The sequence below is a fragment of the Hetaerina americana genome, unplaced genomic scaffold (genome assembly GCF_022747635.1).
Source record: "Hetaerina americana unplaced genomic scaffold, ioHetAmer1.1.p SCAF_1, whole genome shotgun sequence".
NCBI classification, from domain to species: Eukaryota; Metazoa; Arthropoda; class Insecta; order Odonata; family Calopterygidae; genus Hetaerina; species Hetaerina americana.
The window spans coordinates 95,183,821-95,211,340 of record NW_027286069.1 but is presented as its reverse complement, the minus strand read 5'-3'; the positions used below and the strand labels follow the sequence as shown (position 1 = coordinate 95,211,340).

The 27,520-nt window shown below is 39.1% G+C and overlaps 1 protein-coding gene across 1 annotated transcript; it reads right to left on the bottom strand.

Annotated features, from left to right (window-relative positions):
- Positions 1 to 19: 19 nt before the first annotated feature.
- Positions 20 to 20,117, bottom strand: LOC139686702 (uncharacterized). Its single transcript, XM_071583737.1, has 4 exons — positions 19,721 to 20,117; positions 14,762 to 14,970; positions 8,919 to 9,221; positions 20 to 678 (listed from the first exon to the last, which is right to left on the bottom strand). The coding sequence occupies exons 1-4, from the start codon at positions 20,115 to 20,117 to the stop codon at positions 562 to 564; spliced, it is 1,026 nt and encodes a 341-aa protein (XP_071439838.1). The 3' UTR covers positions 20 to 561.
- Positions 20,118 to 27,520: the final 7,403 nt, after the last annotated feature.

Below are 27,520 nucleotides of genomic sequence, written 5' to 3'. Positions count from 1 at the left end.
ATGAATCATTGGCCTCATTTTACCAATGTTCAAAGTAAATTTCTACTTTTAAAATTGAAATCATCTCATAGAAATAAGCTTTTCTATGATACCTATATTTCTTTGTGTTCTATCAATCCCCTAGCATTAAAAAAAATGTTTTAAAGATATACAGTAAAATAATATGCAATATGTATTTAGGAGTAAATGCAATCTTTGGCATTTGAGGCTCTTGTGATGCAGCTATACATAAATTACTATGCCTCTTTTTCTAATGCAAATATCTAAAATCCATAGAAAAGAATAATGAGCTTTAGTTTTTAAGATTCATTTTTCCAGATTGTTCCATCAATTACCTCATTCCACAAAGCTGTGAGCTGAAGAATGATATTGGCAGTAACATTACCAATATTTAGCATCGGTTTATCATATTGTGCCATTTTTATGGCATCAGCTTACCATCATCACATTATGCTTATAAAACATTCAATAGATCAAGTCCAAAGGAGTGTCATTTTAGTTTTAAATATGAGCTTTTCACATTGTGCTGTAGCATTTTAGTTCCAGATGTAAATGAGCTTTTCACATCATGCAGCATAGAGCTACATCATCTGTGAGGATCCCTTGCATAGCTGTTTGCGTTTCCAATGTGAATAGTACATCATTTCCGCTGTTGTCATCGTAGTACCCATACCGTGTCTGAAAAAGGAAAAGGGATTAAATAAATAAGACACAAAAAGGATATATTAAATTGCCTAACATTCATATAAGATAAAATGGCTCCATGAATAATGGGTTTGTGTTAGACAGTTGAAATCTTGAAGTGTGCATTTTCTTACTGATTTAACTCTGTAGTTTTAATTTGAAAGCTCTCTAAGCTGTTGTCTTTGCATCCTTCTTCTATTTGTTCAAAAGTCTGAATTTTGATTTTTAATTATAATAAGAAAAAATATGAATTGTGTCCAGGATTAATTACCCTTAGAAATGTTGAATGAGATTGGTATTTCATTTTATTTATTAGTATCAAAAGAAGATCTAAACCTATGTATTCAAGAAATTTTGATGAAAGAAATTATAAAGGAAAGGAAATATTTGAGAATGACTCAATCAAAATGATTATATTTCATTTCTGTTTCCCCAAACTTCTATCATTTTTTTATTTTCTTTACCCATATTCTTTTTCATTCATTCTCTTGCTGGCCACTCATATGTCGGAGTATTGTTTTTAAGTAACTATTAGTAAGAAATAATATATGATATCTCAATATAATTTATTCTGTGTATCAATAGATCCTTGAGAACATAATGTTGTAAATTACAGCTATTGATTGTGATTTGTTTTGTTTCAGGAAACTGTAGGTTAAAGTGACTCACAACATGGAGAAGATGGAGGCTCACAGTGAGATTAAATTCCCTCATTAGAAAGGTTACAGTGCCTGGCAAATCCAAGATGAAATGATCGCAGTCTAAGGAAATGATAGCCGATCGTAAAACACAATTGATTGATAGAAAAGGAATTTTCAAACTTGCTGCATGTGCCTCACTGACAATCCAAGAAGGAAGACAATTGCTCACAGACAATGCTGCCAAATTGAAGGAAGCGGAGGACTTTATCCTATTAGACCAAAGAGGAACCATCCAAATGATCATATGTGAGACTAAATTAGCTACAACAGTGTATAGAAAATGATTCACGAAGAACTGCACATATCAAAGGCCTCAGCATACCCGGTTCCATGACTAATGACTTCTTTTCAGAAGCAAACATGGCATGATCTGTAATCGTGACCATGGTGAGACCAGCAGTCAAAGTGAAGTGACTTTGAAAATTTCGCTACATCAAGCCGATTCTTCTGATCTTGCCTCAAGTGACTTTTTCTTATTCTCAGAGCCCAAAAAACTATTGCAGGGTAAGAGATTTGATTAAAAAAATGACATCATTCGAGTGGTGGAATGATGGTTTTTGATGCAACCTGCTTAGTTCTAAAATGGCAGTCTTCAAAATGTCAAGAAACTTAGGGAGAAATGTGTAGCTCTGGAAGGTGACTGTGTAGAGAAGTCTTCCTTTATGAGGCAAATACAAGGTACACAAAACACGTGCTGATGTTATAACTTGGATCAGTCTTTACTATACATATCTCATTCATGCCCTGCAAAAAGATAGCATAAAAGAACCCTGAATGCATTCATTTTGAAAATCCAGAGTAAATCAGTATCATGTTCTGACTTTCTTTTATTAACAATACTCCATTTAGCTTCTTAGAAAGATATGCTGGATTAATTTCTTACTCTTTGAAGGTTCTTACCGAAATTGTGCATGACATATATTATTTGATCATACTAGCATTAAGGAAGAATTGAATGATGCATTTCCAGCTCTTTTGAGCTAGTAAATACAGCTACTTTAATTAAAACTTCTTTGGATATTTTCAAATTTAGGCTCAGAAAAATAATAGGGTGGGCAGGATTTAGTCAAAACAACACTTAAGAAATACAAATGATGAATGAACTCCTCTCCTTTCCCTATGACCCATTCTAGGCTGTGGAAGAGACTCATGCTCTACAAATGAAGATAAATCCTTTAAAGCAAGTGTTTTGTGGATGTAATTGCTTCTAACTGAATATTTTTTACTGTTCCCTTGCATATATATTATGGTAAAAATTGCTCTCTGAATGCTGCAACATGACATTTTTTATTAAAAGATTTTCCAAGGGAGCAAGGTTCCCTGCTCAAAGGAATCCATCTTAATACCAGATTCTGAATTGCCATGTAATGAGCTCTATCTTATAAAACAAGAGGAATAATGCCATAAGCTTATAATTTGTTGCACTGTTTTTGGTTTTGGGTTATATATTGAATTTCATCCAGTAACAGGGGTTGGAGAATCACTTATTCCAGCAAGAAGAATTGGCAAGGAGAATGCAGACTGAAGTGCCAAGAATATTGGATTGACAGCAATATGTTGTAATATATTTATAAAAAAAAACCATAAACACATTAATCAACCCAAAGGTCGGTTTGGTAGGTGACGGTAGAGTTCACCCAGTACCCCAGTACTAAGCCCGACGGCGTGTGAAATTCACACATCAGGGTAGGGAGGCCAGTTCCTTTCCCTGTGCCAGTTATGGTTTCCCAGGAAGATCTGGTACCCAAAGCTTGGGTGGAGCTGCAGGTTCCCAGCTTATATGTGTATATATATATATATATATATATATATATATATATATATATATATATATATATATATATATATATATATATATATATATATATATATATATATATATATATATATATATATATATATATATATATATTTTACATATAAGCTGGGAAAAAAATCATAGGCAGTGTACCCACCTACTGTTTTAGGGATAGGGGAAATGAAATATTCTGCATGTGCTAAACTGTTGTGGAAATTGTTACCATAATAAAGTATTTATAAATAGATCTATTTGGATAATTTAATCATAAACTAATGCACCTCAGGTCTTTAGATCACCATGCTTATAGAAGTCTTAAAAAAAAATACTAAATGGGCAATTCTCAAAAGTAAAAGACATTTTATGAAGCTCAATTTTGGTTTGCCTGCTTGATAAACTAAACAAAAATATCATCATGTAATCATCATTAATTAGTTAAATGCAATGCATGTCGATTTTCCTGTAGAATTTTCATAATGAATATAAAAAATGTGTATTATATTTGCCATTTATATTGTTATTATTCACCCATAGTTTAGCTTCAATTTTCACTCAATTTAAAAGGAACATGATTGTGGTCACTCCAACTTATGGGTGAGTAGCAAAACAATATGAATATAACATTGAGCTAATTACATAACTATTTTTGTTGCCTTACCTAATAAATACTATTTTTATTTTTAAGTAATCTACCAGTTAACGTAGGTTTTGGATGGACACAACGACCAACTAAATATTTTGCGACTCCTAAAAAAATATAATCCATCCACCTACTCTACAATACATCAAGACCCTCTTCATCTCTATGTACTTTATTCCTCCCTTCATCCCTCCCAACATCCATATCCTGTTACTGCCCTTTCCTCGTTTGCCTAACATTCTCCCCTCTATTACAGCCTTTAACATACCACTGCTGATCAATATGCCCTTCATCCATTTTTACTGCCTCCTTAGGATTTCTCGCAACAAACCTCTCTCCTTGCCCAAAATTCCTAGTACTTCCTCATTCGTTTTCCTTTCGGCCACTTTCACCTTCTCCATTCTTCCCCACACCCACATTTCAAAACCCTCCAATCTACTTCTATCATCCTGCTTCAATGACCACGCTTCCACCCCATATATAACTACACTCCATTTCAAAGTTTTAAGGTGTCTTTTCTAAACATCCTTCCTTAACTAAACATTCTTACATCCCTGCCATCAACTCCCTCCTCCTTGTGAAAGCCTCTTTGCTTACTGCAATTCTTCTCCTTGCGTCCCGAACTACTTTGACCGTGTTGGTCCAAAACACTTCCAAGGTACGTAAACTGTTCTAGCTGCTCTAGTTTTTGTCCTCCTAATTTAATTTAAGCTCAGCCTTTTTCTTTCTGGAAGATCGCATAACCTTGGTTTTATTAATATTGATTCTCATTCCTTTTTGGTCGTATGGACTTTCCAATTCACTCAGCAATGCTTGCCACCCCTTGGCTGACTGACAAACTAAAACTTGGTCTTCAGCCAACCTAACTGATTTTATGAATTCCCTGCTGACTTTCATTCCTATCTCCAGTTCATCCCAAGCCTTTTTAATCATTTCCTCCACATAAACCTTGAACGGCACCGGTGATAATGGGCAACCCTGCCTTATACCTCTTCCTAACACTGCCCATCCTGACTTTCTGTTCCCCGTTCACACCTGAGCAGTCTGAGATATGTACATATATATTATGTAGATTGCGTATTTCCTGAAAAATGAGGCAGCTGAAGAAGGTGACTGTTTTGACAAGGTTTACCATAAAACTTTTAGTTTTCATTTTTGATAAATTTGGTTTGGTCAACAATTATATTAATGATGCATCTTCAGTATTATTCACACATTTTATAATTATCAAGGCACTATCTTTTGTACATTTGTAAAAGGGTTTTCATATATCATTCTTTATCATATATTAATGCAATAAGAGAAATGGCAAATTGACTTCTGCATTTGGTTTTCCGTAGAATTATTTGTAGAGTTTGTCCTCTGGAATTTAATACCTAGCAAGAAAATTAAATGAATTATCTATTGAAAATTTTTTAAATTCTGCAATGAAATCGATGGACATGTCTGAGCTACCATATGTTTGACTTAGGAATTGCTGCATTTATGAGTGGGGTCATTTTAAAGTTACCTTTCCTGTGATAACTCATATTTTGTCATGGATTTTCAAAACGATTTTCACTCCAGTAAAGTTTCATTGTCATAATTTGATATTCAATTTTAATGATCACTTGAAAAGAATCAAATACTGCCTCAATTTCATTTTTATTGAATTTTACATTTCAACTAGTCAACACATATGTATCTCATAAAGGGCAAGATGTAAAATGCCTGATTATTTTGAACCAAAATTCACTGACATTACACATTACAGTATGTGTGCCCTTGCATTTTAGCATAAGTAACCATGAGTTTGATCATCCTTGACAGAACAGTATTTGCACTCTCCCTTTCACCTGTCCATAGGTGGAGACAGCTATTGCCACATTCTTATACAAACATTTCTCTTGCTATGATCATCTAATTCTATGATATTTTCCCCTTCTGCAGAATTTAACTGCTACACCTAAAATGAACAATAAAAGGAATTAGAGCAAAGGACGTATAAATAATGCCTTTGCCCCAATATTCAGCTCAATGGCACCTACTATACCACATCTGACTCTACACCATCATAGGGTGAACCCTCCATTCTATAGCAGCTAAGCTAGGAAGAAATATAGCATAAAGCCTTGACAGAGGGTGAGATATCAAGGTACACCAAGCACACACAGAGTATTGCTCCAATCTCTGCCTTCCAAATCATACGTTACACAATGCCCTTCTTACTGAGTATGAACCAAACAACCATCCACATCACATGAACTGTATATCGGTCTCAAGGTGTATGAATCATTTTTTTCCTACAATGTAGTGAAGAGAGGCACCTGTCAGTCTTGGCAAAGTTAAAGTTAATGTAGATTGGTCAGCCATAAGTTTGCATGTAGAAAATGATTGGTTTCCCAATGGTTATATAATTATTAAAAATAATATTCAGTCTACACTCTCCTTTATTACAAATGCTTTGAAATTTTATTTGAACCTATATAATTTTTGTAACTGTATTTTGGATTTAATTATATTTGATTATTTAGATAAATTAACTCTGTGAATAGGTAAAAAGTTGAGATCCCTGGCAAGAACTGAGACAGGATCATCAATGCTCTCATCTGTTATGTCTATCACCAAGCGACTAAGGACTGGCATGGAGGTTGAAGTCATTTCCATTGGGCACCTGCCCAATACTTCTTCTATCTCACCATATTCACCATTCACCACTTTATTTAGAAAGATTTTTCTCATGGCAGCAGTAGCATGATCAATATTCTTCCCATTCAATGCTGAGAAAGTTGTTGTAGGTACAAGTGGATAGCTGTTACTTTTCTTGCATTGTGATCCAGGATATCTCTTGTGGTGAGTCTGCTTCTGGACGAAAGCCAGGCTGGTCTGTCCAAAGACATTGGACCGCTGAAGATTTTTCAGATGACTTACTTCATGATATATAAGATGAATTACTTTAGGCCATATGAAGGAATGACTTCCTAATCATGGCAAATTCAGCATGAATGAATTGTTGCTATCAAATAACTACAGCAGCATAAAGCCAGGAAAAACTGGTGAGCAATCAGGAGATGCCTAAATGAAAGTTGGTTGGTGCATCAATCAGCAAACAGACATCTGATTTCAGGAGGAATGTACACATGCATAGAGGACCATTTTGGTGAGATGGCATTCAATAGCCCTGAAGATGATGAGCTATTTAGTCATCAAAATGGAGAGCCTAACTTAGTGTAAGAGCTGAGAGGAATATATTTAGCAAATACGCCAGGAAAGCAAAAGATTTTGCATTACTTTACAATTTGTTATTATTACTTTGTCTTTTTTGACATGGACTCTTCAGTACTCACTCAATTACTTGGACTTTGAATGGCTCAGAGAGGGTGTTGTTGACAAGTTTAAAGAAAAAAAAATTGTGATATTCTACAAATTAATAGAGGAGGCTACATTTGTGCCTTTCTGATGTTTTTCACCCAACTAGTTCCCTAGTGTAGATTTTATCCAACTTACTTTCTATCAACAAGTTGGTAACCTGGACAGAGCTAGTTTTATGTTTAATGTGACTGTACTGTCATTTGAATTTTGTGAAAAAAAGATGCTGAACAACTCTCAGGAATTATTTCATCAGCAAATGATCAGGAGATGACTATCATTAAATGATAGCATTTTTGCCATTTTATCTACAACATGTCATTATATTGTTAAACCATTTATTCTGATTATGCGATTGAATGCATCTCCTTCAAGGGTCTGAGATTCTGAGATAGGCTGAGTCCAAATTATTAGCTTTTCTATGACCCATGTGCATTGAGTGGATAAAGTTTTGTTATTCATTAACTACTAATACAGTATGTTTTTTACATAGATAGATTTATTATGCATTTTTAAAGTAAAAATGAGTTTGATTGCATAGAGAGAAACAAAACCACAAGCCTAGCACAATTAGGAAAGTTTTAGAAGAAACAAGACCAATTTTAGATTTGAAAAACTTCTTTCATAATGATTTTGAGGATAATAATTTTTCTTATCCTGCAAACCTTATTGTTGGCATCAAATTACTAGTTAAATTATGATAGGGTGAGTTCGCATAGCATGATACATAATTAGAATAGGGAAGTAATGATTAATATGTAATGGAGTTTTAGGCATAAATGAGCTCTAGAAATGTGGAAATGCAACTGCTCTTAGGGAATTAGAATGTGCTTGAGATTATTAGAGCATACAACTGTAGTGGTAAATAATGAGTTAGGTGTTCTGCAGAGTGAAGTTTTGCCTTATGCCTACTTACACAATTGATTTATTAGCATTGGAATTAACAGTTATTCTGTTAGCACTAAAATTCATGCTTCTTTCAACAAAAGACAGTAAAATATCAATCCTGTAGGCTATAACATTAGCATATTTGAACATAATATAATTGAACACTTGACAAGAAAAATATTGCAAATAGCAAGGTAACTAACTAATCAAAACATAAATGAAAAAATGAAATAGTATAGACATATGATTTAGTTATTCTATTTTGTTTCTGTTTGCATCCACATTTATCAAAGGAATTGAACCTGCTGGCAACCCACTCCCACTTATCCCAAAACCTGGTTCTCAACTCACGGCTCATCTTTTATCTGTGCTGTATGATGCAGACTCAGCAAGAAAAGTGTGATAGATGACTCGAATGGAAAATAATGAAACAAGCTAATTTAATCATTAAAGTATTCAGAAAATTTTCCATAATCGATAAGTGCTTTTAGTTTTGGTACAGGCGGTATCGAGAAATTTACTTGAAAACGTATGTGTAATGAAAATTTATAATTTTTATTTTCCTGAATTGGTAAAACGCTCCTGATAAATAGTATATTGATTAATGTTCTAATCATATTTTGGCACTTAATTTCGTTAACTTCTGATGCTGTGGCAGACCAAGACAAGAAAATGAATCTACAATCCCTTCCTCTAAAGAGAACAGGTACTTTGAAATTTGCATTATTTTTCGAGTCAGTTATTCAATTTTTCTCTGACCTCGGACACCCATCACTAGTAGATGCTGGACGAGGACGAGGGAAATACAGCAACCATGGACGGAGAGAATCTTAGAAAACCGTTATTACCTTTTTCTTACCTTACACTTCGAACACGTGCAGCAATGCTGGCCTTGCTGCCCCTGATTCGGCTCGTACGAGGAGGCGACGGCTCGGGAGATGTTCTGCTGTTGGAAGCGAGAGGGCGTTGTGACAGGGAATGGGGGCGGGGGAGGCATTATGTTGCCCCCGGGGTGGTCGCACGATCTCCACGCGTAGGGCGCCCCGCCGCCAGAGTGGCTGAGGGCCATGGAAGAAGGGCCACTGCTACTGCTGGTGCCGATTCCGCCGAGACCCTGCATTTTCTGAGCCAGATACTCGTCGTAGCTGGGCGGCAGCAAACTCTGTTCAATGACGGAAACGAAACAAGTCTTACTTTTTGTTTTTAATCAGATGCACCTGAGAACTTTCCCGTTCCCTTTATTAAAGAGTTGGAGAGAAATAGAAGCCACGGTAACTCAGCAAGAAAACTAGATAACATCATTGGGCGTATTTTCAGACACGCTGGTCTGATGGAGGCGATGGTAGAGAAAAAAATGAAGGAGGAAGAAATACTTAATAGGGTGTATTGCATGAAACAAATGATGACAGTCATGACATCAAGGTATTTTCAAATGAATAAATCAACCACTGAGTAGTAATCTGTGCGAACTTGATCGAAGAATGATGATTTCATATTGGATTTATTTTAGGAAAACACTGAAAGGGCTTTCACTAAGTTTTTGTTCCTTAATTTTGCAAAAGGCTACCGGTCAAAGATGCAATAATATTTATTTTTGAGATAAGAACTAAATAAATACACTGCAAAAAATCAACTAATGCCGACTTAATGATTCCCAATGAATTTCAGAGTGTGAGTATAGCGTGAAAAATCAATGCTTTTGGAAGACCAATGAAAATACCTGGGATATATGGATTTATTTATTATATATCGGGAATCAGAAAAGAATCTATATAAATGTGTGTATATTGTTATCAGTAATATACCGGTTAATGTATGATGCGGATAAACACAAGCTACCAAACGGTATTGCAACAATGTCCTTGCTTCTCCTAACAAAACACAACCAAGCATCCAAAACTACAACAGGCCCCTCTTCAATTTTGCATACTTCCTTCCTCCCATTCAATATTCTTATCACATTCCTGCCCCTTTCACACTTGCCTAACATTCTCCCCTCTGTCACAGTGTTCAACGTCCCATCGCCAATTAATAATATTATAAGGATAATCCCTCTCCAAGGTCTTAGTCTCCTTATGATTTCTCTCAACAAACCCCTCTCCTCCCTCACCATACCTAGTACTACCTCATTTGATTTCCTTTCTGTCCAATTCACCTTCTACATACTTTTCCAAAATCACAGTTCAAAAGCCCCCAATTTACGCCTATCTTTCTGCTTTAACGACCATGTGTCCGCGTAATACATAACCACGCTCCATATCAAAGTTTTAACAAGCCTTTACTTAATATCATGGCACAATGTCCCTGTCATCAATTCTCCTCTCCGTGTGAAATCTTCTTTTCTTACTGCAATTCTTCTTCTTATGAGTATGTTTCTACTACTTTGACCATTTTGGTCCAAAACAATGCCGAGATACGGGAACTGTTCCACTTGCTCTAGTTTTTGCCATCCTATTTTAAAGCTAGCTTAGTCTATAATTCTCGAGATCAACAAAGCCTTTGTCTTATTCGCATTAATACTTATTCCAAACCTATCCAACTGACTTCCCAGCAGAGTTTGTAAACCTTTGGCTGACTGACACGCTAAGCTTGATCATCAACAGATCTGACTGATATTATTAATTCTCCACCCTCATCCTTTCCTATCTCCAGTTCTTCCAATTCATCTTTAACCATTTCCTCCACATGTGTACACGCTGACCGGACTCTCCATCCCCCAGTCGCACCTGAGCAGTCTGAGACATGTCCAAGCTGTCCGGACAATGAACAATACATCAAGCCGGACATGTCCGGCTAAGTCTCCTACCCTCCAATCAACTGTAATTTTCTGCAACACATTATTCAACTGTACCCTAGTCACTCTATCAAATGCTTTCTCAAAATGTACGGAAAATAAATACATCCTGATTGTATTCCCTGTCTATTTATTAGTGGACTCATTACTGTCACGCCATCACGCGTGCCTCTCTCCTTCCTGTGCCCAAATTATCATCCCCTGAGTAAGCAATGCTCTGCTCTCCACCCTCTTGCTGATGACCCTCAGATCCACTTAAGCGGCATGCAAAATCATGCTTATTATTTTGTAGACCTCACATATGGTAGCCTTTTCATTTTTTGGATGAGGGACTAAGACTTGTATGACGAAGTCTTCCGGCCATTTTTCCCTCCCTCGATAATGCTACGAATTTGTCCATAAAAATCTTACTCCCAAATTTTCCTAAACTTTTAAGTAGCTCTGCGGGATTGATGTCTACTTCGTCGGCTTCATTTGATTACAATCCCGTTAATGCCCTTTCTATCTCACTATCGATCAAGCCTGGACCTAAGCTATGCTCACCTACGCCATATTCTCTTTCTGTCTAAACTTGTCGGTCTAATGCGTTGGCCATACAGTTCCTCTACATATTCTGTCCACGTCTCTTGAATCATCTCTGGTTCAATAAATAATTATCCACACATATCTTTCATTACTTGCAACACCTTTCCATTTTTACTTCCTGAAAGTGCTTTTAACTTCCTGTGCATTGCGCCATTTTTACCATTTCTCTGTATACAAGTACTGTATACTTGTACTTTCCATATCCTCGCACTGTATCTTCCGTCATACTTCTTTTGCTCTATTCGTTATCAGCCTCAGTTCATTATTTGATTCGTTGTATTTCTTTCTACCTTATCACTTCTGCACTTCTTCCACATCCTTCTTTCGTCTGTCTAATCATTTTATCCGTAATCAATTATTTCTTAGTCCTTTTCCTATTTACGGTTTCCTATAGTTTTGTTTGTGCCTTTCGATATCCCCCTATTCTGTATCTATTTTTTTCTCTATAGTACACCGCTCCCTCTCCTCATTCATAATTTTCTTTAACGTCTGCAAACATTCCTTCCTTGTCGCTCATGTTAACGCTTCCAAATTCCATTTTACCATGTTCCCTGTTTTATCTTTTTGAATCGGACCCGACACTTAATTATTTATAAATTACCGTCTGAGTCCACATTTGCTTCCGAGAAGCTGCTCGTATTAATCACGCTGTTCTTAAATCTGTCTCTAACCATAATAGTGTCTTTTTCATAACTTCCTAATCCTCCAGGCATTTTCGTGTGTATCCACGCTTTTTCTGCCGTCTAAAGCATGTATTCGTCATGAGTAACCTCTATCTCCTACGAAACTCCATTACTTTCTCCCCGAGGTCATTGCTCCTCTCTAAACTGTAGTCCCATACCCCGCTACCATCTCCTCCTTCACCTATCGTCGCAATTCAATCCCCCATTTAAATCAAATGCTTGCTGCAGGAACACTCGCGATTATGTTCTCTAACTAACTGTATACCCAATCAACTTCTTCCTCTCAATGATTGCTGGGTGGCATGAATACGTAAACAATGACCAGGTTCCGCTCGTACTTCTATCAATGATATTCCATCAGTCGCTTGATCTATGTGTACTACGCTTCTTTCTACCTTTTATTCAATATTATATCCACTCCTTGCTAGCTTTCTCACCCTCCACTGTATATTACTCCATAATTATCACTCCAGCAATCCCTATCCCTATCCTCCCATTTCACCTCGCACATACGTACCTCAAGTATCTACATATATTTCCTCTCTCCATTGCTCGTTTTATATTTTCTAACATTTATGCACTCAAAATCGTCTTAACATTCAAAGTCCCTCTTGTATCAACTATGGCCGTCTTCTTTGTCTTCTACACTGCTACTGTCGCTTTCGCTTCGCAAGGATTTCGTGAGATGACGACCCTGGAAGCCTTGCCTCTCCCCCTGCAGGTCACGACACACGGCCGAATGGGCCAAGTTCCGTAGTTGCTAGGACTCATTTTCTCTATATTGCCCATTATGAAATTCAAGAATATTGTGGAGGGCGGCATGCTTCGGAATTTGGAGTATCTCAGACGGGGAAGAATGTTGCAAGGTGCCGGATGACTTTGTCAGGTCAGGGATAGTTCCTATTCTTAAAAAGGTAAAGGCTACATCATGTGAGGACTACAGGACATAAAGTTTGATATCCCACGCAGCTAAAGTGGTTCTCAGGTTCATCAATAAAAGGAAAGAGAGTAGGACAAATGATTACTTAGGGGATGATCAGTTTGGGTTTAGGAAGGGGAAAGGTACGCGTGATGCCATTGCAGTAATGAGATTATTAATCGAGAGGAATATAGAACACAACCAGGAGGTATTTGACTGTTTCGTAGATTTCGAAAAAGCGTTTGATAGAGTGAATTGGGAAAAACTAATGAGTATATTGAAGAAAATAGGATTAGATTGGAGGGAAAGGAGGCTAATCCGCAACCTTCACATATCTCAGACTGCACAGGTTCGAATGGGGAACGAAGAGTCCGAATGGATAGTGTTAGGAAGACGTGTGAGGCAGGCTTGTCCAGTATCACCAGTGCTTTTCAACGTATATGTGGAATAGATGATTAAGAGGCATGGGAAGAACTGGAGGTAGGAATGAGAGTCGGAGGGGAATACGTAAAATCAGTTAGGTTTGCCGATGAACAAGCTCTAATTTACCTGCCAGCCAAGGGGTTGCAAGCATATATTTTTTGTGTTCATTTAAGAAAAATTCATATATTTATCTATCTATGTCCTTACCTACATAATACATTTGTGGAAATAACTTTGATATTACGCACTATAAATCAGTACGAAAGGATAAAGAACTTATATATGTATATATATATATATATATATATATATATATATATATATATATATATATATATATATATATATATATATATAACCATAAACACAATAATCAACCCGAAGGTCGGTTGGGTAGGTGATGGTAGAGTTCACCCAGTACTAAGCCCGACGGCGTGTGTAATTCACACATAAGGCATGGGGGCCAGTTCCTTTCCCTGGGCCAGTTATTGTTTCCCAGGAAATCTGGTACCCGAAAAATCACATAGCTTGGGTGAAGCTGCAGGTGCCCAGAGTGCCTTACCCGGGAATCGAACCCGCGACCCATATATATAATATAATGGGCTGACACAATATAACACAAATAGAATAGAATAGCAATATTTAAAAGGACACTCACAAGGTAAATTGTTCGAGCTTTCGGCCCTCTCAGAGGCCTTCTTCAAGTGAGCCCATTATTGCGCCGCTCGTGTGAGTTTTTCCGTACAATCGTATATATATATATATATATATATATATATATATATATATATATATACATACATATATATACGTATATATATATCCCCAGTACATTGTTAGCCCAAAAACCACCAACATTACTTCCATTTAAATAGCTGCCACCCCCCCCCCACTCAATAAACGCGCAATGCCCTATTATCCCTTGATCCGTACCCAAAACATTTGGAATAATTATTCATCACTCGTCCTTCATGTAGATAATCTCAAAGCCTCCCTCCTTAGACGTGACTAACCAACTTCCCTTTTTTATCGCCACATCATCCCTTCACCTTCCCCATACACGCCACGCCCTAAATCAATCTATCGAACCACTGCATTATCTTCTTCCTCGGAATACATAATATGACAAAATTATTTGAAGATCTTTTCCCAATTCTTTAGAATAACCCCCTTTACTCGAGCCTTGTGCCAAAATGCCCTGCCATCTCTTATAGGGGACCCATACTTACATACTGCACACACACACTCACGAGAAACACGACCGACATTCATTCATTCTAGTTTACTAAGATACCGACCTTGCTCATTGCAGCTTCGTATGATGGCGGCGGTGAATGTGTAGGTGGTGGTATGTTGTGATAGGAGTTGAGTAGCGGCAATGAAAGGGGTTCCGTTGACGAATATTCGGGCGGTTGATCATGTCGACGGATTCCACTGCCTCCGCCGCTGCTAGGGTTGGTCCCAGATATTGGCTGAACAGATGATTGGCGCGGAATCGCTGAAGTTCCTTCACATATGTACAGATAAATATATGATAAATACATGTTGAATATTTGCGAAATCACAAAATTTTATCACATAATTAGTTTATAATATAATTTATTATTAGTTTATAATTGACTTGAGGATGGGGTTGCATATTTATGTCGACAAGAGAACTTTTTCTCTCATTTTAAAAGAGTAAGCATGATATAGTTAAGGTTTAGTGATGAATAAAACTATCGTTGGTAATTATTCGGACAATTTATTTCGGATCAAAAGGAAGGAAGGTAAACTATTTTTTTAATCCTCAAATGTTAAGGAAATGAATATTAAATCAAGCAATGGTATCCCCAATTTATATATTGTAAATATATAAATTCATCTATCAATAACAATTAATACCTAAATGGAAGAGATTATAGGTAAATAAAAATATTCATTTGAAACCTTTGTCACGGAAACTTTTAGATATTTACTATACTACCTTGATCAAAAATTTCCCGGAATTTATTCAGAAAATTAAAAATACATGTTTATTCATCTAAATCTATATTGTCCCCTTCAAAGTAATCCCCATCGACTGCAACACACTTATGCCAGCGCTTGATCCAATCCTCGAAACATTTTTTATATTCGGTTTTCGGTATGTCCATCAGTGCTTCCTGCGATTTTTCCATTACTTCCTCTCGGCTGCTAAAACGCGTTCCCCGTAATGGTTTTTTAACTCGATTGAACAGAAAGAAGTCACAGGGAGCCAAATCAGGTGAATTCGGTGGCTGTTGGATGGTATTTGTTGCATTTTTCGTCAAAAAATTACGAATAATGATAGCACTGTGCGACGGTGCGTTATCATGGTGCAAAATCCACGAGTTTTCTGCCCACATTTCTGGTCTCTTTCGGCGAATTGCTTCACGCAAACGTCTCATAACGCCCAAATAATACTCTTTGTTTACTGTCTGGCCTTCTGGCAAAAATTCATGATGCACTACACCGTTGTAATCCATGAAAACCGTCAGCATTGCCTTCTTTTTTGACTGAAAACGACGTGGTTTTTTTGGTCTCGGCTCATTTGGTGAACGCCATTCACTTGCCTGATGTCTGGATTGCGTGTCGTACTCATAAACCCACGTCTCGTCTCCAGTAATGATCCTTTTGATGAATGTGGGATCGGATTCAGCCTCGCAAATCATGTCTTTTGCGACGTCAACACGGTCTCTTTTTTGCATGAAATTGAGGTCTTTTGGCACCAACTCTGCTGCTACACGACGGAAACCCAAATCATTAACCACAATGTCTTGGGCGGATCCATAGGCAATGTTCAAGTCCTCCGCTATTTCTCTGATGGTTAATTTGCGGTTATTGACCAACATTTCTTTTACTTTATCAATTTTTTCACCGACTTGTGTCGATGTCGATGGTCTGCCACTGCGTTCATCATCTTCGATTGACTCACGACCACTTCTGAACCGCTCGTGCCACTGGTAAACGACCGTTTTTTTTAGAGAATCGTTGCCGAAACACTTTTCCAACATTTCCAACGTCCGTGCGCCACTAAATCCGTTTTTTACGCAAAATTTAATACAAGTTCGTTGTTGCAAATTTAAATCCATTTCTGCAATTGTAAAAAATCGCCAACACACACAGAGATAGATGTACTCTTGGCTACGTAACTTTTGCAAATGTCAAGTTATGACACTAAGATTTAAAGGGAATATCAACAACAGATGTACCAATTTAACAAAAAAACAGAACTCAAATCGGAACGATGGGAGCGCCACACGGTGGTTATTCCGGGAACTTTTTGATCAAGGTAGTATGCTCAAAATGTGTTCACAAGGGAAGTAAACATGATTTTAAATAACGCAGTGTCAGGTGCAATAAAATCATCTGTTATGGGTTTTGGTAGTATTATACTGTGAGTGTTTGGGTTAGTCAAGGCCCTTATGCTTAGTTCGTCAGATGCATAAAAGGAAGCAGCATTTGAATATTTTTTTGCAGGAGAACATATTCATTTTTTCTTAAACTATTTCTTATACTGAAGTTCCAGGGAAAAATATATGATTAAGAATAAATGGATCATTCCAGTTTGCATTTTATTATTTCACTTGATATCAAAGATAACCACTCTAGAGTGTCCGTAGAAATCTTTTAAAATTATCAATTCCTCCAGGACGCCATTATGACGATGATACCTGTTAGAATAAATGTAAATAAAATCTTATATGACGTGTTATTTATGCTTTATCCTCAGATTAAAGTTATCTAAGTTATAATTTTCAGAAAGTTCGATAAGTAAGCAAGAATCTTTACTGAGTTTGTTAAAAAACTATAATCGCATTTCCACCAGAAATTGAAAGATACATTGAAAATAAAAAAAACATTAAATTCTTCCCGGCTCAACCTTGTGGAAATTCATTTTAATTAAATGAAGAATACAAGTACGCGAATAAAGGACAGTGGAAAGATACCTTGTATTCTTCATTTAATTAAAAAAATCATTGATAAGTCCGGGAAACACTGGGATATTGTAGCGGTTTAAACGGAAGAGTCATTGATTTGGAAAGAATAAATATAATGAAAATATAAAATTTATATACAAGAAAGGTAATGATGGAGTTATTAGGCACTTGCCTTACTAGTAAAACCCCCGCATCGCGATATTTCTCCAACGAGTTTGCATTTACTGTTGTTTTGTCATGAATAACGAGACTGTTCAAGGCATATTAATACTCATCATGTACATATACAGCCAACGGATTCAAAGTTTACATATGCAGACATTGACAAATAGGTAATCCAACTGTTGGCTGAAGTTTACAAACCTGATGTTACCTAATGGACGAACTCTTTTGTTAGTAGATTATTTTTTTGGCTATGAGGCACCTGTATGACGCACTCACTGGAAGTATATAGAGTGATAATATGCTTTGATGTGGACTTGGGTAGTAAAACGGAGGACATACTTACATTATGAAATAGTCCTTACTCCATCCCAATACTTCGCAATCATTCTACAAAACAGAATATTAGGCCACAGAAATTAAACCAAGATAAGCGTTTCAGAGATAGGAAAGCCGCCATGTTTAAAAATTATATCATTTCATATTCACATGGATAAATGGCAATAAAACATGCAATCAACCCCCTCAGCTTTCCTAAGTCAAAGGGATTTTGGGCATAGGGAGGGAGAGATTTATAAACTCAGAATTTCATGATTATCTTTTTCAGGGACTGCGGGCAGCTCTTTCTCGCGTGATTGATGAGCAATATATTGATTAATATCACAGTTATTGAGCAAATCTAATACCTGCCTTTGCCACCTAATGATAAAAATCAATGAATGACAAATCATTTTATTCTAAAATTATTCGTGTAAATTAAAAACACGTTTAATTAAGAGAAAATCAACAAACTAACTCACATCCAAAGTCCAGAGTTTAAAAGGATGCCTCGATAGCTTAAATGGCTAAAGCACTCGGCGGGAAATCGAGAGATCCGGGTTCGAATCCCGGTCAAGGCGAATCATTTTTACACTCTGAAATTGGTGCATTGGAACACGTCCAAATGATGACAAGGGGGATGAAATTTGATGATTCGTGAAAAGGGTAATATTCCTGAGAGTATGAAGTAACAGTGAAAGAGTTACCTAAATTTGAATGATAAACAAGACACATGCCAATGAAATACGAGTAGGAAACTTTCTCTTCTTCATGCATTACATCACACTCCATGAAGTACGTGGAAGCAGCTAAGTACAGTAGAAGTAGAAGGGTGTATGATGTATATGTTTGGAGGGGGTTACAGATAGTAGGACGACAAAAAGATGGACGCAGAGAATAAATCCTTGTGAAAATGTAATATCTACCATATCTAACAAGTGGAGCACTAATAGGGTATGTTAAGTACAGCTTGCTTTATTGATTCAAATCAAAGACAATTCTATGGTCGATAAAGTGATAGGTTTGGCGTACCATCGTATGAAAGATTTGAAAAGCCGCGGCAGTTTGACAATCACCTTGAATGAGATTCAGCCCATCTCGTGTCAACAGGGTCACGTACGTTATGTGATAGTCACTACTATTCTGCAATTTAAGTTTTTAAGTATGTGTCTATTTCAAATCAAAACGGGCGTGGGAACCAATAGCCCGCCTGAGTAGTTGCATGAGGTGTCACCCATTTGACTGGTTTGACGTATGTTTTTTCCATGTCCTACCTGTGGTCTCACAGTATAATTCTGATGCACCATAGAAGGTTCATATTACTAGGAATATATATGCTCGTATGAAATAGGTATGACTGCTCCTTTACCTCAATACCGATATTATACTGACAGCTGGAACTCATTGCTCAAAAAGTAATTTCCATTAGATACAGAAATATTTAGTAGTTCTTAAGTTAAAATCCTCATTGGTTATTATTTTTAAAATAATCAAATCACTATTGAATTGACCAACGATTAATTTTTATCATCCTCATTTCCCAGGTTGAAGGGAGGCTTGTGTGGGTCTCTAGGTGCTAAGCAGTTTATTTTCTCTATTTTACGAAATGTATGATTAGAATTAATTCAAGAAATATTAATGCCGATATATACTTCAAAGTGCCTTACTTATTCACGTGTTTACCACTTAAATAGTAATTATTGTTAGTAAGCAGGCAATTGGAATGTTGACATTTATTGTACTAATCTGCCATACTTTGCTAAAATAATATCGACGGCACCGGCTCACAATTAACAGATATAATTTACTTTCCCACCCAGTAAGAATGCCACTCACCTCGCTCCGTCCTGGTGATCCGTATCCCGTCATACCTCTCGGCGCTCCTTGCCCTCCGCCTCTCCCGGAGCGTCGGCGCCGGTCTCTGCGGCTGCTGCGAGATTGTCCTGGGGTGAGGCGGGCCGCTGCCGCTCTGGGGCGCTGCGCTGTCGTCCGGCGGACTCAGGGGCGAGGAAGCTTCGCCGCTCGGGATGTTGGACACACTCGCTGCCGCCTCGGGCCGCTTGCTCGCCAGAGGCGACGCGTTGGCAGTCGTGGTGAGATCAAGCGACCTCTGGCCCCTAAGGAACTTGGGCTTGGTCCGGCAGATCCTGCATTTCTGACTGGACACGCTCGGTGTCACCGAGGGGGCCACGACGGAGATGGAAGCTGAGGAGATGGCGGAAGGGGCGGACATGGCGTTCGAGACTGGGGCGGGGGCTGCGGGGGGGACCTGGGGCGGTCCGGGAGCGTTCCGGAGGTGGGATGACGTCCCGTCGCCGCACCCGCCGCCGCCTCCTCCGCCCACGTGTCCCGCGAGGGCGCCGGAGGAAGCCGAGGAGGCCGTGGCGGTGGAAGCGATTGTGTTGCTGATTGCGGCGGACTTCCTTCCACTGACGACCGTGCCGCAGAGGCAGGTTCGCAGCTCGGACGACGTGGGAGGCCCCGTGGCCATCGGTGAGTACGTCGTCGGTGGGCGGGGAGCGCAGGAGTCACCTGTTGGAGCGGGTTAAAGCGGCATGAGAGCGGTCGGTTGAGGGAGGGAGAAGAAGGGGGTTTTAGAGAGAGGGAGGAGAGAGAACGGGGCGAAATACCCACCGCTCCTGAATAGTTTTTTCACGGTCAGAGAGGGGAAGAGGCGGACGTGAGACGGTGCGGGGCGGAAAAAAGTGGGATAGAGCGGGTGGTGTGGATGTGGGGGAGAGACGTGAAGGCAACGGGGAGGAGGGATCCGAGGACGTGAGCGTGGAGAGGTGCTCGATCAAAATTACGAGTTTGTGGAATAATAATTTTTTCAACCGCAGCCCGTTGGCGAAAAGAGTGGTGGGAGAGGTGTGACGGGGATGTTGGGGCATAACGCGAGGGGGCCTGTCATAAATCCCCCCGTCGACCATTTGCATAAATTAAAAGCTTGCTGCTGTATCTATTATTTTTGCATGAAAACAGTCCGATATGGCCCAGAATCACGAAAATTTTCTTCGTTTATCACGAACGATTAGTAAATATTGTTTCACACGTTCTTTTTCTCAACAGATTTGCAACCGGTGTTTATAGCGAGAAAGGATTAAAATACGAAAATATTTTCCACTTTAGGGACGTATTGTGTAGAATGAAATTCACGATTTTTCTTGTCAAAATAATTAATCTTAGTCCGTTAAAATGACCTTTTCTGGACTAGAAAAATAAATATTACGTGCCGAACGAATATCATTCTTGCACTTACTCTGATCCTGAAATATTACTTAAAATGGTTCAAGTACTTTTTTTTCTTTACTGCCATGATACTGGTTGGGTGGAGGAAGGGACTATCTAGTCTACAAGTTGGCCTGTAATCTCGCCCAAAAAAGACGTTGTGCCTGTATTATTATGAAAACCGACTTCGACGAAATAATGTTCAGCATTAAACGACAAATGCAATTAAAAGGGTATACGTACACACATAGCGCTTACTCGCAAATTAAATTATTTTAAGCAATGACCGGTTGCAATAGTTTTCATCATAAATCCTAATGTAATAAAAGAGAAGTTAGATTTAAGTTCCATCATTTTCGTGTCAAAAAATCACTGTTATACATATTTTCAGTGTAATCTACGGGAAAGGCTGGTTTTGATAGGTGAGGATAAAAATCACATCGTACAACTCCTTTCGATATGTGAAACCCATACGTCAGGACAAGAGGGAGACTTTCATCATATGGATTCTCACAAAATTTTGAGTAGCCAGAATACCTTGTCGACAGAATTATATATAATGTTGACCTAAGGCAACTCCCAGGATTTGAACCAGGAACCCCTTGGTCTTTATTCGAAGCTTTCTAACCTACCACGCCATACTGATTTTTTAATGCTTTTTCAAGCAGGATTGAATTTTGTAAAGTCTGACTCCGCTTTTCGTCTAGTATAAAAATTAAATCAAACGAATATGATTTTTAATAAACTTATTTAATTATTAATCGATTTTTAAGTGAATATTTACCCTTTCTAGTCCAGTAAAGTTGTTAGCGGCCAAATATTTACGCTTCGTAGTTCACTAAGACGTGATCGTTGAAAAATATGAGGCACCTACTATCCAATCACGCAAGAGTCTTGGAAGTTGGCACTCGATTTTCTGAGACAAGGGTAAAAGAATATGACTTCGAAACCGAAGAATCCAATCGTGGGATGAAGAAATCCCAGAGTCCAATTACATCCCACTCGGAATTTTGGGTCAATTCTCTTGAAACAAGATCTACCGGGTCCGCGTCTTATTCCTGAACCAAGTAAGTCGTTCAGCTAATACACTTGGTCCTCTATTCCTCCGCGGATTTATTTATCCCATTTTTTTCGGGATTACCACTCGACTCGACCTTGACCTCCTGCGCCCTATCGCATCGGCCCGCTCTCCGCAGACGGCAGAGGGGCGACGTTGCTCCCTGGGAGGAGGGAGGGGCATACACAGGCTTGTAACTTCCATTCCCTCCTCGCAACCCCGTCACTCCCCCTTTACCCCCCGTCCCCCTCACGTTCCAACCCGCTCGTTCCATATCCGTGCTCCGTCCGCCATCTTCGACATCGCATGCTGCACGCCCTCGGGGCGAGGCCTCTATTTACTCGTAAAAAGAACAAAAAAAGAAGATGAGGGGGTACAAACATAGGTATTTATTTTATTATTTCCTTCCTCCATGGCGAGGAGACGATGAAAAGGCTCGCGTCGGACGGGCGACTTGGTTAGCAGAGGCGTTGAATGAGATCGGGTGGGGATGCAACAACTCCGTGCATAATAAAATAAAACTAATTGGCAGAAGCACCTTGACCCTGATGAAAGAGAGAGAGAGGGAGAGGAAAGAAGTCACTCAAACTGGGTTCATCCCCTGTGGCAGTTTTGTCGTCGTTTCTTCCCCCTCCTTCGATCAACCCTATCTAATCCCCCCCCCTCTCCTTGACACGCCTTGGACACTTTAGAGCTCGAGGGTACTCGGGAGAGTTTCCGAATGAATGCGCTTAAAGAAACTGAATATATTTTATGGAGTTATGCAACGAAAAAATGAAATAATGTCGAAATGCGAAATTTCATAAGCCCTTTTGTCAATGAGACTCTACAGTACCCGGATGGATAGTAAAGTCTTTGCTCAAGGTGTCTCTAACTCCCAAGTTGACATAATGAAACGAATTATTTTTAGGTTTTGGTAAGTGTATTGCTGGAAAATATGCAATGGCACAATTGAAGTTGTGACGGCAGGTAAAATGCTTCCCTGAAATCTTCCAAGCTACGGGAACATCACCGAGACTTGACAAACTTAGGAGCCACCCAGCTCAGCTTCATGAATCTTAAAGAAAATGACAGCCGCGCTGGATTAGCAAAAATGTATATTAAGTCAACTTGAATATATTTTGGGTAACGCATTTCCCGAAATTTAAGTCATAAGTTGATTAAATAGAAAATTTTACACTGATAAACACTCATCAAAATCTCATGTACATTAATAGTGATTGTTTTATGATCAATGGGTACGGAAATTGTAATCATAATTACGAGTAAATAACCAAATTAATACGTGTCACTTTTTGAGAAAGTTAAAGATACGTAGTGGAGGGACACTAATGCAAGCGCGAAAATCTCTACGGGAACAATTAGTGTGTGAAAACCTATTCCCATAATCTGGTAATTAAATGCAGAGATTAACATAAATTTATGTGCACTATATATTGACCCCAAAGCCTTTATCCCCTCCTTCATCCACCATATTGACAAACGGCCAGTTTCCCTTCTCTCTCTCTCTCTACCTCAGTGTCCCCAAGGATTCTTCCAGATCCTCTTTCTCCCATGGTCGTTTCATGATCCCCTTACCAAGTCAGCGATTCAAATCTTCCGTACATGAGCCTCCCCCCGAACCAATTACGTTTTATTTCATCCCCTTAAGCTCCTTACGACTGCCTTTTGGTTCCTCCCCATCCAATATTTTAACACACTTTCCTCGAGATGAGAGTGACCAAGCGAGATGGCGAGCCGGACCCTCGGGCTCGCTATCCTGCCCCGAAGCCTATTACCGTCCATTCATCGTCTCCCTCCTACCCTTTTCTCCAATCTCGACTCCCTTTTTTTATCTCTTGTCTTCAGTATCCCCTCTCCCAGTTTTACCCTTACCAGATCGAAACCTTTCCCCAGGGACCCTTCATCATAGTCACGCGCACCTCAGTAGGGCACGCAAAGGGAAGGGTAAGGTAAATGCGGCATGGCTAATGTTTCGGAATTTATCTAATGTTTCCTTATCATGAGAATTCAACCATATGGAAGGGTTCATCGTCCCAAAGAATAAATGACCCCTTTCAGTGTTTCGCAGCATTCAAGTGTCCTGGAGCGAATAGAAACAGTTCATTCGAGGAACTTTTAAGAAGTTTGATCGTATGCAAATATTAAATAAGTAACCACGCACCAAAGTAAAAATAATACGAGTTCTCAGAGTCATACTTGTGGTATTGTTCACATGATAAGCGACAGATGCGCTTTGCCTTAAGACTCGATAGTAGCTAACATTGGACATGTATTTGTAAGTTTATATATGTACATGGACCATTATGAAAGTAATGCGCATGCTTTTACTGTGACGCGGCTATCCATGACAACGTGGAAAACGGGTCGGAAAATGTGGTGGTGGGTCTGCCCTTCCAGCCCAGCTTGTCGCTAGTTTGCTCCGAGCAGTCTGAGCGGAATCACCTGCCTCCACGTGAAGTGTGTTTTTCGACTTTTTAACACGTTGCGATGGACCGTTTGCTTGAACAGCGATACGCCATCAAGTTTTGCGTGCAGGTTGGGAAGAAAACGACCGAAACATTCCAAATGCTTCAAAAGGCCTTCAAGGACAACTGTATTTCAAGGGAGGTGGCATAAAGCGTTCAAGGAGGACTGGGAGAAGTTCGCCGACGAAGCCCGTTCTGAACTTCTAGCAACAGCCAAAACCGGCGTTGAATCCTCCTCGCGAAGTGTAGCGCCCCGACCGTCGATTGAGCATTCAGCAAATTGCTGAAACCCTACTCATGTCCACATTTGCGGTAGAGTGACCGAGGATCTGGAAATGCGCAATGCTTGCGCGAAGCTTGTACCGAAAGTGTTCATGAAAGACCAGAAAGAACTTCGAGTTTCTCGCAGTCAAGAATGGTTGGATTTGATTCTAAATAACCCAGACTTTTTTAACTCTGTCGTGACCGGAGACGAATCCTAGATGTTCGAGTATGACCCAGAATCGAAAGGCAGAGCAGCGAGTGGCACACAAAATTATCCCCCCGTCTCAAGAAAGTGCCTACAAGCAAGTCTCGCATTAGAACAATGCTCATTACCTTCTTTGACGTCCGAGGGTTCGTCCATTTTGAGTTTATACCGCAGGGAGAAACTGTCAACTCAGGCTTTTTCCTGGAAGTGTACAAGAGATTAAACGCCGGGTCGCGCGCGTGATGGTTGGCATCAAGGACGCGGTCAAGCTCCACCATGACAATGCCCCCAGCCACACGTCCTTCATAGTTATCAACTTTCTGGCACGAAGAACCACCCTGGTGGTCCCCTAGCCCCCCTTGGTCGCCCGTAAAAAACGCCCAAAAGCATGTTGCAACGTTCCAGAGAGACAGGGTGCCTTTCAAGCGTAACAGACACTTCTCCGCAAGAATATTGATGCAGAGGGAGAGTATTTTGAAGAATTTCAAGCATTTGTACATGTGCGATTAATAAATATATTTTTCCCATGGAATGTACATTACTTTTATAGTGGCGCCTATATATTATTATTAGGAAATCTGCCGGCTGTGGTAGGTTTTGAATGGACAAAACTACCAAATAAGTATTTTATCTCTCATGACAAAACGCAACCCAACATCCTAATCTACAATAACCCCCCCTCTTCAATTCAGCATACATCCTTCCTCCCTTCATCTCGTCCAACCACTCTATCCAAATCTTGCCCTTTCCTCGTTTGCCTAGCCTTCTCCTCCCCAAATATCATAATCTTCAACATCCTATTGTCAATCAATAGCCTTGAATCTATGTGTATCTCCTTAGGATTTCTCCCAGCATACGTAACTAATACCTTCTTATTTGTTTTCATTTTGGCCCACTTAATCTTCTCTATCCTTTTCCTCACCCAAATTTCAAAAGCCTCCAACATACGTCTATCATCCTGCTTCAGTGGCCATGTTTCCGCGCCGTATATAGCTACCTTTCACATCAAAGTTTTGAATGACATTTTCTTAACATCCTTACTCAGCATCACTACCATCAATTCCCTCCTCCGTGCGAAATCCACTTTGCCAAGCGGAATTATTCCCCTTACTACCATCCTACTTCGGCCATTTTGGCCCAAAACACTTCCGAGATACGTAAACTGCTCACACTCCTCTAGGTTTTGCCCTCTTATTTTAATGCTAAGCTTACCATTTCTGTCCCTGGAGGACCCCCATGCACTTTGTTTTTAAATTAAATTTATAGATTTACATGCCGAATCTATTGCAATGCATTTAGAATTCACTAAGCAATGCTTGTAACCCCTTGCCTGACTGACAAACTAAAGCTTGGTCATCAGCAAACCTAACTGATTGTACGAATTGCCCTCCAACTTTTATTGCTACCTCCAGTTCTTTCCATGCTTCTTTTATCCTTTTCTACACATATTCGTTGAAAAGCATCGATGATAATGAGCAACCTTGTCTTACATCTCTTCCTAACATTGCCCATTCAGATTCTCCGTTCCACGCTCGCATTTGAGCAGTCTGAGACTTGTCCAGGTTGCGAATTAGCCTCATATCCCTCAAATATATTCCTAATTTCTGCCATATAAGTTTATCGTATTTATTAGTTTTTCCAATGAAATCTACCAAAAGCCTTTTCAATATCTAGGAAGCAGACTAACACGTCCTGATTGTATTCTATATTCCTCTTGATTAGTGATCTCATTAGTGCATTGGTATCGCGCGTACCTATCCCCTTCCTAAATCCAAACTGCTCATCCCCTAAGTAATCATTTGCCCTACTCTCTATCCTTTTTTTATGATCCTTAAAACAACTTTAGCTGCGTGGTATATCAACCTTATTGTCCTGTAGTCCTCACATGATGTAGCCATCTTTGTCTTTTTTCGGACAGGAACTAACCCTGATCTCACAAAGTCTTCCGGCCAGATTCCTTTCTCTAATGCTACGAATCAGTCCATATAGACTCTTTATCCCATATTTTCCTGAACCTTTTAGTAGTTCCGCAAAAATGCTGTATACCCCCAAGGCCTTATTTTATTTCATCTTCCTTAATGCCCTCTTTATCTCATAGTCGAGTATGCCTGGAACTAAGCTATCTTAATCTACGTCATGTTCCTTTTCTATGCCTAACTTTGTTGGTCTAAGGTCCTTACTATACAGTTCTTCTATATATTCATTCTATCTCTCTTGCATCTTTTCTTTGTCAACTATTACCTTACCCGCCTTATCTCTAACTGTTAGCATAGATCTTCCCTTCTTACTTCCCGATAGTGATGTAACTTTGCTGAATAGCGCACCAATTAAACCCTTCTGCAAACTTTCCATAGCCTCACACTGCATCTTCCACCATGCTTCTTTTGCTTTATTTGTTGTCCGCCTTAATTTAT

Excerpts from the sequence above, each read along its gene's own strand:
- LOC139686702 (XM_071583737.1), bottom strand. The coding sequence starts at position 20,117 with ATGTCCGCCCCTTCCGCCATCTCCTCAGCTTCCATCTCCGTCGTGGCC. Across the intron at positions 9,222-14,761 it reads ACGAAGCTGCAATGAGCAAG|AGTTTGCTGCCGCCCAGCTA; the intron begins GTCGGTATCTTA and ends GTCATTGAACAG. Across the intron at positions 679-8,918 it reads GCACGTGTTCGAAGTGTAAG|ACACGGTATGGGTACTACGA; the intron begins GTAAGAAAAAGG and ends TTCCTTTTTCAG.